The sequence below is a fragment of the Sceloporus undulatus genome, chromosome 6 (genome assembly GCF_019175285.1).
Source record: "Sceloporus undulatus isolate JIND9_A2432 ecotype Alabama chromosome 6, SceUnd_v1.1, whole genome shotgun sequence".
NCBI lineage: Eukaryota > Metazoa > Chordata > Lepidosauria > Squamata > Phrynosomatidae > Sceloporus > Sceloporus undulatus.
Genome location: NC_056527.1, coordinates 30,500,514 through 30,513,001, shown reverse-complemented (window position 1 = coordinate 30,513,001; position 12,488 = coordinate 30,500,514). Strand labels below are relative to the sequence as shown.

The following is a 12,488-nucleotide window of genomic DNA, read 5'->3' as shown; positions in this document are numbered from 1 at the left end:
TGTCACATACAGGCCAGAAAAAGGATGGCAATTTCAGGCTCTTCCTAGATTTAAAATGTTGTCTACATTTTAAAACACTACATATTCAGGAAGCCCTTCATCAGCACTAAAAAGTCTTATGAAATTTAAGGGCCCTATATGCAGGGGTTTGCTCTGCTTTTTATATAATTGCTCCTAGTGCTATACTGTTTGACTTAGCTTTGCCCACAATCTTATGAAGCTGATGGTCTTGATAGTGACTCTTCTTCATCACTTGGCCATCTTTTTGCATGTTACCTTGCCTTTTCCTTTGTATACAAGAAGGACCTTGCAAACACAGAGTGCTTAGAAGGTTAAAACTTCCTGCTAAAATCACCTTCACCTGTCTGAGTTCATTTGACTACAGGTGAGATGATCACAGAAATGTGCCTAATTTCTTTTCCCTGAATGTGTATCCAAAACCAGGTATCAACCATTTGCAGACTCAGGGAAATGGTTCTGATATATGCTAGCCTATCCATTGAAGTTTATGAGTATCTGGCACTGGCTCCATGGGTGTTTCACATCTCTCCCTAACAGAGGCTAATCCTGTTGGTCAACACAGTATCATACCAAGTTGCCATTGTTATAGTCAGACCCCACAAAATGTCTCACTGCACTGATTTTACTGAACATCATGCCCTTATGAGGATATTCCTTAGTAAACACTCACCCCAACAATCAAGGTGGTATCTGGCCTTGAGGAAGCAATCTGGTTCAAGTAGAAAGAATCTGATAATCTGTGTGTGTGTGTGTGTGTGTGTGTGTGTGTAAAGTATATCTTTAAACCATTGGAAAGGATTTAAGTGTTTCACCCCTTAGTCTTTTAATATGTGGATGTGCAGACAGTGTCACCCCTCCAAATCTTAACAGCACCACTAAGGCAGACGCTTGACATTTTAATGTATTCCATCTCAATCCCTTAAGCAAGCCATTCTTCAGAAACTGCAGAATGTGCGTCTATTTTACCGTATCTTTTGTCCAATACCAGGCATCAAATGACTTCTAAATGCTATTGTATATTTGTTGGGTAGATGTCCTCCTCGCTGCCATAATAGTATCTACTCTCTCAGATGAATATTCCTGGTTCTCTAATACTTTCCTCTCAATACCCATTCAGTCAGATCCAACCATTCTGGATTTGGATGATAAACCAGGCCCTGACTGAATAAACCTGGTCTTTTTGGCAACGTTATGTGTAGTGCCACTGATAGTTGTGTCAGTAATGGGAACCATAGGCATCTGGGCCAATATGGAGCTATCAAAACCACGTGTACTGGCCAGTAACATCAAATCTGCTGATTTTGACTACATCACTTGTGCTACCTCTACCTCATTTTATTTTCATCTTGTGAAAGACCCATGTAGCCACATCTGTGAACTCCCAAATGAGTTAACTTATTTGTTGGAATCAAATGGAATTAATTTTTCTTGCTAATTTATCAGAAAACCATAATGTTCTAAAGTGTGAATTGCCGATTTCAGATTTGCCAAAATCTCTTTTGCATTTGCCTTCAGCAAATATCTTTGAGCTACAGATATAGTTGTATGCCTTTCTCTCTCGGAAATGCCACCAAGGATATTAACACTTTTGTGAATGCTCCTGGGTCTGACACTAGGCTGAATGGTAATGCCTTGAACTGATAGTGTTTTTCTTGATATCTGAACTTCAGATGTCTTCTGTCTGCCATTGCCATAAGAACATGGAGATACACCTCTTTTAAATCTATAGAGACCATCACTTTCCTCAAGTTTTCCTTTATGGTTTGAAGCATCTCAATTTTGAATCTCACGTACCTTACATAAACATTGAGATACCTGAAATTCAGCACCGGAACATACATTCCATTGCTTCTGGGCACAGTAAAGAAGATAAACCCCAGTGTACCTTTGATCCACTTGAATGTCCTCTATCACCCCCGTGTCTAATAAGGTGTTGAATCTCTGCTAACAGTATCTCCTGTTTGATAGTATCCTTTGCCACTGGAGAAGAAAGATAACTGCTCTTCAGTTTTCTATCAAATAAAATTTTGTAACCAGATGCTATCACTTGGTTTACCCAGTGATCTGTTGTAATTTCTGACCATAAATGTCTGAAAAGCATTGATCATCCCCCCTACTGACAGTCCTCTCATCAATATTGTGTTCAACCTTGTTTTGAAGAAGATCCCTGATTCTGCTGGGAATAAATTTTTCTTCCTGTAATTTGTCCTTGGTTTATACCACTGCCATCTCTGTACTCTGAAATCTGTCTGCCTAGCAATTCCTCATCCTCCATGAAAGGAATTAATTATAAGAAAATGGGCCCTTGAAATAGCTCCTATCCAAATGCCCATTTCGTACAGTTGGTATCGCCAGCCTTTTCTCCTTATTCTCTACTCAGATCTTGTCTAAGGTCTCCCCCCCACAATAAGCAGAGCTCCCTTAAAAGGAACAAAAGCTAAATTGTTTCTAGATTTCCCAATTACAAACCCACAGTGATCTAGCTATTAAAATGGTATTTTCACATCATGCAGCAAACACACCGGAATCATGTCCCGCATCTGCCACATACTACCCGGCCCACATAATTCCCTTGTTCAAGAATGCACAGATGTCTGTGGGAGGATATTCTCTGGGCAATCTCAGGAAAAGTAAAGGAGAAACAGAAATGAAAGTCTATGAAAGGGACTGGGCAAATGAGGATGGGGATAGGTACATTTTAATTAGTAAACAAATCAAGGTAAAGCCCAGCAAACTATAGGGTGGGGCATTGTTAATTCTATACTTCTAATTATGGATGATGGTAGTTCTGTCTGCATACATCTGTGACCATCCCCAGCTAATGAAATAAAAGTTTTACTATTTGATTACAGAAGACTGGTTTACTGAACTGTGGGGAATGGGCAGTTTCTGAGAGGTATCATATGCCAGGTTGGCAGGGCAGGAAAATACTGACAGACAACAGGGGAGTCATAATGGCAGGAACAGAAAAAATGTTGGATCCTGCCTGGTTGGCTTGGCACGCAAGGATAAACCCAATTGTGCCTTACTCCTCCATGTCATCTGAAGAATGAACCTTCTCAGTAAGTATAACTTCTCAGTCCTATTTGCAAGATAGCACTAAGCAGATGGCAATAATGGAAGCATGTTCTTTCTTTGCTGGTGTAACTGCTGGAGTAAGCTTTAAAACAGGTAAGCAACCATAGTGAAGAGAAAGACTACTTTTTGCCCTGACCACATGACTATATTTTTGGTGAAAGAAGTAACCCAAAAGTGACTTCTGCTTCCTGTTTTTTTTTTTGCCATTTGGGGGATATTTCAGTAAGATTTCAGGGTCAAGGAATGCTGTAACAGACATAGGTATTTCACCTGAGATTTTTAAAATGGGAGCTGGGGAAACAGGAGCTACAAGAAAGAAAGAAAGAAAGAAAGAAAATTGGATGTCAGATGGGGCCTGCAGGCAGCACTTTACCCACTGTTGTTCGCAGACATTTAGCATCTGTATCAATGCACCAGGTGCTTAATTGCTAGCAAGTCCTAGGGCTGTCTTTAATTTTGAATTTTTGCTAATTGTTTGCAGCTCTCCCCCATCCCAGTAACCAAATTAAGTTTCAGTTACTAGATGTAGTGGTTTCATACAGCTGAACACAAAGATATAAATGATCTCTGAAGTAATATGAAGAGATAATGACTTCATGACCAAAACTGGTCACTTAGAACATATTTCTATACAAGGTAAAAAATAAATAGAAAACGAGTAGCTTTTCATTGGTTTACACTGATATGCGAGAAGTCACTTATGACAGAAGAGCAAACAAAAGCTTTAAGGAGAAGATACTTTAATTTTAACAAAGGCACCGAAATGTAAACAATAAATAAAAGCATTTATAGGGATAACTAAATAAACTAAAACAACATATTGGTTGTGATTTTAAAATGCATATAAAAGGAGTCTCTAAAGCAAGACAAACTACAAGCTGCTGGCAACAGTTTCCTTGATGGAAATTGCTGGAGTAGGCCCAACATGAGTCCAGATATAACCTTTTTCTGGCCTAGTAGGAATGGTAGGAAAAGGAGACGATCGAGATTTGAAATATTCTGAAGGTGCATGACAAACAAATTCTAAGTAATCAATTTTTCTCGGAAGATCTTCTTCTGGTCCTTCAATGAAAATGAAAAAAGAGCATTTTAGTTTCCAAGGAGAGCTTTGTGGTACATCCAGATGGCCATTGCTATATTTCTTTTAAATACCATAGAAAAGACAAAACACTTCTTCCTGCCTTATAGTTGAGACAGAGTGCAAGCTGTTGCTACTCTGGTCCTGCAATCTTCTCCATATGACTGATAGGATAACCTGTTGAATTTAAAATCCTTCAAGCAATTGCATCTAAAGATAAATGTCAAAAATAGACACTCTTACAAAAAATTAGTTTACAGTAAACAACAGGCAACTGGAATTTTGCTCCTAACAGGAGACAGTTTTATTTAACTGGTTTTGCCATTTCCCATATTACATGAAAACATCCAGAAGAAGGAAGGACTTAGGGCTTATATCCATAGTCTCAGTCCCCATAATTACTTTTGATGACAATGAAACAGGGAGTAGAGCATACAGGATTTCTCAAAATCATCTTTACATTTTCAATTCTATATAAAATTGAAATTGTAAATATAATTTTTGAACACACTGTATATTCAACATCTGTGTAGCAGGCATGCATGTTGTACTGATTTCCAGGCTAGGTTCTGTAGACTTAAAAATAAGAGGCATGTAAGATTCACATGTGTGGAGGGCTGTGTGAATGCACCATAAGCCCTCCTTAGAGAAAGCAGCTGACAGTTAATCCTCCCCACCCCCAGCACACAATTCTGCTTACAATAAGCCACATTTATACCGGTTTCCAATACAGACATTTTGCTCTAATGCTAAGGAATAAAATCAGATATATGACTATAGCGATATTCCACATGTAGCACTGTAAACAATTATTTGCCAGGTCAAGTGGAACCTATTATTTTAGGCCTTGGAACTTACCTATTATGTAAGTTGCAGGGTCAAAACTGTCTTTGGGACTAGCTGTAGTAGGAATGAGCCATGTTAAAGCTGCACTTTTTTCACAGTATTGGTCTTGAATAAAACCTCTAATCTGAGCATAGTATGTTTTACCATCCTGCTCATCAATGACTGAAACAACATCTCCAATCTGATAGTAAACTCCCTAGAAAAAACATAGATAATTAGAGTTTTGTTTTTAAAACATAGACGCCAAAATTATATTTTTATAGTTTTTGTTTAGGTCCTTTTATAGTAATTTGAGCATTGGATTATGACTGGAGACCAGGGTTCGAATATCCACACAGCCATGGAAACCCACCAGGTGATCTTGGGCAAGTAACCCACTCTCAGCCTCAGAGGAAGGCAAACCCCTCTGAACAAACCAAGAAAACCCCATGATAGGTTCACCTTTGGGGTGTCATAAGTCAGAAACAACTTTAAGGCACACAGTAACAACACCATTTATGTTTTTCCTCATCAATCTAATCTACAGAAAATTATTTCTATATCTTCTCTTCTGTGAATTCTCAACACTTTCTGATCTAAGAGACCAATCAGGATCCCCAAATCACAGATATTCAGCCTGACAGTCTTGCATAGCCACACCTGTAACAAGCATCCAAAAATGCAGGCCACTGTGTTGATCTGTGCCAGGAAACCAGTTTCCCACTTTTCATCTTCATCAGGGAGGATCTTTTTTATATAATGCTAGCAGATCTTAATTTCTCATTCAAGACCAAGCCACTGAAAAATACTTTGCATTACTACAGGACTAGCTAATAACAGATTATTGTAGCTGAGGAAAATCTATTCTCCCCCTCCTCAGATGTGAAACTCAGAATGACTGGAGACGCCTGAGGGGCAGGGCAAAAGGTACAGGCATTCTGACCCTGTGGACCATGCCTGGCCTGCATCACTGATCCTAACAACAAACAGAAGTAGAGCATTGTATTTGGATCATTTTTTAAAGCCTCAAAACATATTGACTGTATTTATCTATCTGAACCTCTATGTTAATCTTGCTGGTTTATTGTGTAATCTTGTACAGACCCACTAAGAAACAGTATCAAGAACTGCCTTTCAAAAGAGTTATGAAAGAAACTCTTCAACAATGTACAAGAAAATATAAAGCACTGCGTGCATTTCTACTTAGGTTCATATTAAATGCACATATTGAGTCTACAATCTATAATCATTTTAACTACAGATTTTCTTAGAAATTACAATATAACCATTGAAGATTTCAATTCACTTGAGAGGAGTGGGGAGGTGGCTCTCAAGAGCAGGTTTTTCTGGGATTTGCAGAGGACCACATCAGGAAGGAGGCAGGAAAACCCAAATGGAAATCCACAGTTTTTAGGCTCCTTAAGTTATATTATAACTAAGAAATGTACTTTGGACAAGTGCTTTCCTTAGAACATCTATTGACTTTTGAAACTTGTTACTTATAACATCAGTTTAACAAGTTACAAGACCTAAAAAGGGAATTTCAAAGCCATACCTTATAGAAGATAGATTCTGCTGTAATTATGGTGGCTACAGACTCTGGAGCTTTGATGGGCTAAAAAAAAAGTTCTAATTATTAAAACGAACAAAGAACATTTCAGTAGTGAATGTTTAAATAAAATGCAATTTGTGGGTTGGTGTGCAAGGGTGTGTAAGTAAAATATCTCTGGAAAAACCTAATAGAAAATCTTTGGACCACTGTGTATTAAACCATCAAAAGAGAAATCATCAATTTTAGTATCAGAAAACTGTAATAAAATTATATCTAAATGTTTATGTTGAATGTTTTAATTAGGAAGCAAAGTATAAGCTTTTCTGGTTTTGGTATGTATCACCCATCACATATCTAGCACTTAGCAAAAACTGACAAGTAGTAAGGATCCAAAATCATCTTACGTTTTTTAACTTAAAAATATGCCTTCTCCCTTTTCCTTTAGTAGACACTTTCTTTTCAGCAGCAGGAGCAGACTTGTATTTGGTGTTCCTTAATCGAGCAGATCTTCTGTGAATTTCTTGCTTACTCTGTAACATACAAAAATGAGGAACACTGGTAAGTCATTAAGGATATAAATCTTCAGAATCATAATTATTCCCTTTCAAAAGTGAAGTGGAATGAGGTATTTCCAAAGCAGAAATGGAATACATATTCAGCCTCAATTATATGCTTATTCACCTATAATTGCATTCTACTGATTTCAACGTAAAGATATTTCTAGCACTGATATCACTCATTTTAAAAGAGAAAACTATAAATTTTCCAACACTAGCTTTTAAGAAAAATTTCAGGATATTAGTTTCCAAAAAAAAAAAAGAGGAACAATTTCAATTTATCTCAGACTTTACAATGCAATCTTATGCACTGTATACCAAAGGCCTAATTCCCAAGTAAGTGTGCTCAGTATCACAACCTAAGACTGCCCTTATATCCACATACCTGGACGCTAAGCTATACAGAAATTTCATGAGACTTCTGAACAGACATACAGTACTTTGGTGTGGACTGTGCTTTCTTGGTTCCTCCACTTGACTGCATTCTTTTCCTATTAGGTGTCTTCTCTAAGTTTTGAAACTATTGAGGCTCCAATATGTGTTAAGAGCATGGAGTTCACAAACACAGGCAAGTGGTATTACCACACAACTCAGTGTAGGAAGACCCACATAGGGTTCCCAGAATGAAAATGAGGGCTCTTGTACCTTTAAGGGTTGTGTAGAAGGGGGATTTCAGCAGGTATTGCTTGTTACTTGATTTTGTAATCATCAACACCTGTTGAAATCTCAGTTTGGACAAAACCCGTACCTTTAATGGCTGGGTAGAACAGGGGATTCCAGCTAGTGCAGCTTGTTACCTGGTTGCGTGAAATGCAACACTGTCTTCTGAAATCCCTTCTTCCACACAATTAATTTTGTGAAGGCTCTTGTACCTTTACTGGTTGTGTAGAAGAAGGGATTCCAGCTGGTGTAGCTTGTTACCTGTTTGTGTGGAAAGCAACACCTGCTGAAAGCCCCCTTCTGCACACCCAGTTTGGTGAGGACTCTTGTATCTTTCAACCCAGATGCCGTCCTTTCCCAGGTCATATCCTACATTTTAACCCTCTGTCCTGGAGGAATTTTACAACGTCCTCCATTTTGAGCATGACTAAGTAGCACGCCTTTCATATCCATGGATTCGAGCATCCACAGTTTGAAAATATTTTTTAAACGAATACAATTTCAAATAGCAAACATTCATTTTAAGCATTTTATATATGGGACACCATTTTGCTATGCCACTATATCTAATGGGACTTGAGCATCCGCGGATTTTGCTATCCACAGAAGGTCCTGGAACCAACCCCAGCGGATACCAAGGGCCCAGTGTATATTAATGTTTGGGGCTTTTATTTAGTAATGCCCTACATTTTATCTCGAACGCCCTACATTTTGTAGTGCCTTACCCGCCTTTGAATTAGTGGTTTGAGCACTGTACCTGGAGAACAGGGCTCCCAAATGAATCCCTGCTCAGCCATGTATTCCCACTGGGTGACCTTGAGCAAGTCACACTCTCTCAGCTTCAGAGGATGGCAATGGCAAACTCTCCTCTGAAGAAACTTGACAAGAAAACCCTGTGACAGGTTCATCTTAAGGGTCGCCATAAGTTGGAAACGACAACACGAAGGCACATGACAACAGACTGCAGTGTTTTGAGCGTTGGACTGTGACTCTGGAGAACAGGGTTTGAATGAGCTCCTGCTTAGCCATGAAACCCATTAGGTGACCCTGGGCAAGTCACACTCTCTCAGCCTCAGAGGAAGGCCATGGCAAACCTCTCCTTCTGAGGAAACCTGTCAAAGAAAAACTATCACAGTCGACATTGCATCCACACTGGAGCAATAATAACCCGGTTTGGGAGCGCTTTAACTCTTTGTCTGGCTCTTCGCTATGGAATTCTGGGAGTTGGAGTTTGTTGTGGGGCTCCGCTCTGGGCCCCACAACAAACTCCAACTCCCAGAATTTCATAGCAGAGAGCCAGAAAGAGTTAAATCGTTCCCAAACCGGGTTATTCCCCCAGTGTGGCTGCAGCCAAAGAGGCGCTGAGGGGAGACGGCGGCGTAGGGCTCACCTTCCCCCCTCCGCCGCCTCCTCCTCCTCCGTTGCTCTGCTGGGCCCCTGCGGCGGCGGCGGCGGCTGCTGCGTAGGAGGAGGAGGCCCCCGCGGGAGGCCCAGGGCGGCCGGTGCAGTTGTTGCAGAGGATCTCCCCCTGGCTGCCCTTCTTCCACATGGAGGAGGAGGTGGTGCGGCACACGCTGCATGTCGGCTTCAGGCCCAGAGGCATCTTCGGCCCTGGCTCGGACTCGGCCTCTTCCCGCAGAGTCAGACACGGGGGTTGTTGTGGTCGGGATGCGTAGAGGAGGAAGCAGAGAGAGAGGCCTGGTTCCTTCTGAGGAGGAGGCCCTGCCCTCTGCTGGCCTCTGAGGGAATGGCGCCGCTCCCGCCGCCATGACAGGCCTCCTCCTCACTCGTCCCTCCTGGTTTTTAGGCCCAAACAGCGACATCTCCCTCCCTCTCTCTCTCTCGCCTGGCCCCCTCAAGCCGCCCTCCTTTTTGTTCTCTGTGCCAACATGGGTTTTCTTGGCTACATTCCTTCAGAAGGGGTTTGCCATGGCCTTCCTTCCTCTGAGGCTGAGAGAGTGTGACTTGCCCAGGGTCAGTCACCCAGTGGAGTTCATGGCTAAAAGTCATCTTTATTTGACTCATGGAGACCCTACCCGAGGGTTAGTTTCTTCAGAAGGGGCTTGCCATGGCCTTCCTTCCTCTGAGGCCAGAAGCCCCTAATGGGTTTCATGGCTAAGTGGGGGCTCATTCGAACCCTGCTCTCCAGAATCACAGTCCAACACTCAAAACACTACAGTCTGTTGTCATGTGCCTTTGTGTTGTTGTTTCCAACTTATGGCGACCCTTAAGGTGAACCTGTCACAGGGTTTTCTTGGCAGGTTTCTTCAGAGGAGAGTTTGCCATTGCCATCCTCTGAGGCTGAGAGAGTGTGCATGGATGACATTTATACATGTACATCCTCACTTGCTCATTACGCATCTTCAGTAGCTGCAGTCACAACAGTCATTATTGCAGAAGTCTATTAAGAAAGATTTGCAGTTACAGAAGCAGCGCAGGCAGCCTGAGATGCTCTTCAAACATCCAGACAATAAAAAGACTGTCTTAATTTAGATATTACATCAAACCCTAATTTGTTGTTGTTGTGTGTCTCCATGCTCTTTCCGACTCAGAGTCTTCTTGGCACGTTTCTGTCTTGGGACCACAACTCCCATAATCTGCCCACTATCAGGGGTTTAGCTATCAACTGAGAGTGAGGAATGCCGCTATGTCCCCCTCAACAAATACAGTTGTCCCTCCATATTTGTGGCTTTGATTTTTGCACATTCAATTATTTGCACCTTTGATTTATATGTTCTCTCTAAGAATCTTAGGTCCTCCGGTGCGACTCTGCCAGAGGCTGACCATAGAGTCAACTTCTAGAACCTATAAGTTCCTATAGAAAGCACTTCTCTAGGCATTTGTAGGAGGATCTGGAGATTCCTAGATTGGTGTTTTTTCAGGTAAAAAGAATATAGTTTCTTTGTATATTTGCTGTTTTCCCACATTCACAGGAGTCCTTCTTCACCCCTAACTCTAGAGAATGTGGAAAGACAACTGTAATTCTTCCCTTAAAACACTTAAAAATTTATAGCACTGCAGTAACTTTGAACTTCAGTTGAGCATTTGGAAATACTGTACAGTTTAGGCATCCAAAGAAAAGGGGCAGCCAAAATTAATCAAGGGAATGTGAACACAACAAATACAAGAGTTCCAGGTGCACACAGTTTTCAAAGTTTCATACTGGATTATTTCTGCAGTGTGTTCCAGACCTAAATTGACTGGAGCTAATGGGAGATGGAATCCAAAAAGGATTGATGGGCTACAGGTTTCCCATCCTTACAGGGCAAGTAAGAGTATTCATTAGGTACATACCATATATACTTGACTATAAGTTGAGAAATTTATGTCCCAAAATTGACCCTACAATTTGGGGTAGACTTACATAAGGATCAGTACACCAGTCCTGCTTAGAAGGGTCCTAAAACTAGCAAGCCTGACGCCCCAATCTCCATTGAACACCAATTCCTTCCCCCTCCAGTTATTTTGCAAGCCTTTGTTTCCTGTTGGAAAAAAACTCCCCATTTAAATCCACTTGCTTCCTTTCCCAATCCAATATTAAAACCTCTCCTCCAGCACCTGGGAATTGGTTGGGAGAGGTCCAGAGAAGGAGAAGGAGGGATGGAAGTGGCATTTCCATCCTTCCTTATAGCCCCCTAAGTTTTACCCTAGACTTATCCACCGATCATATCAAAACCCAGGATTTTGACCCTGAAACCTTCCCTCGACTTATACATGAGGTTTTGCACCCAAAAATTTTCTGATGTCCACAGTGTGTGATGGATGAGTTGGCATTGAGCTGCTAAAAATGCTTGTACTTTTGTTGATATTAAGATTAGTCCTGTTTAAATGTAAGAATAATAATGTTGGATTCTACATTCTGTTTCTTTAGCAGTCAACGAGATGCTTATAAGAAGCCTATGATATCCTCTTGTTCAGTAACAATTAGTTTGTTTACTCATTTATTTAACTTGTTTTATGTTATTTCATCAACTAGTTTTCAGAGGCAAAGTACTTCTGATACTAGAAGCAATTTATAACCATCATGACTAGTAGTTATTGATAGTTTTATCTTTCCACTCCCTCTTTAAAGCTGTCCAAGTTGGATGCTGTTGTTACATTTCCACTGTTTTTCTACATGCTGTCTGAATAAATATTTTTTGTCTGTTCTTTGAATGACAAGTCATAATATTTTGAATCCCATGTTTTAGTCATACAGTATAGGTTTAAAGTCAGTGGCAAGTGTTGATTTGGGTCACAATATGAAACAGCAGGAAACAAACAACTTTTGGTTTGGCAGAAGGGGGAGTTCATAACCCCTCTGTTTGTTTGTTTCCTGCTGCTTTGTATTAATGTTCTGACCCAAATCAACTCCTGCCCCGACTTTAAATCTGTGTGACGAAAATGTGGGATTCAGAATAATATGACATGAGGTCATCCAAAAAAGCTGAATTATAAGGAACAGGACAGACAAGCAGGACTCTAGATTGGCCGGCCTTGATACCCAGCAATTATTTACGCAAATTTTATGTGGCGTGACTAGAGACAAATACACAAAGCTAGTATGAACACATGGTTGCATCCTCATTGCAGAAATAACCCAGTTTGACACTGCTCTAACTGCCATGCCTCAATGTTATGGAATTCTGGGAATTGTAGTTCAATGGGGCACTAGAGCTGTCTAACAGAGAAAGCTAAATGTCTCACAAAACTACAGTTCCCAAAATTCCCTAGCACT

General features: G+C 40.6%; 1 protein-coding gene across 1 annotated transcript; it reads right to left on the bottom strand.

Annotated features, from left to right (window-relative positions):
• Positions 1 to 3,822: 3,822 nt before the first annotated feature.
• GATAD1 (GATA zinc finger domain containing 1) lies at positions 3,823 to 9,479 on the bottom strand. The gene is made up of 5 exons (XM_042477416.1): positions 9,162 to 9,479; positions 6,959 to 7,084; positions 6,558 to 6,617; positions 5,036 to 5,219; positions 3,823 to 4,161 (listed from the first exon to the last, which is right to left on the bottom strand). Exons 1-5 carry the CDS (start codon positions 9,372 to 9,374, stop codon positions 3,971 to 3,973), a joined length of 774 nt encoding a protein of 257 aa, XP_042333350.1. The 5' UTR covers positions 9,375 to 9,479; the 3' UTR covers positions 3,823 to 3,970.
• Between the last annotated feature and the right edge of the window lie 3,009 nt (positions 9,480 to 12,488).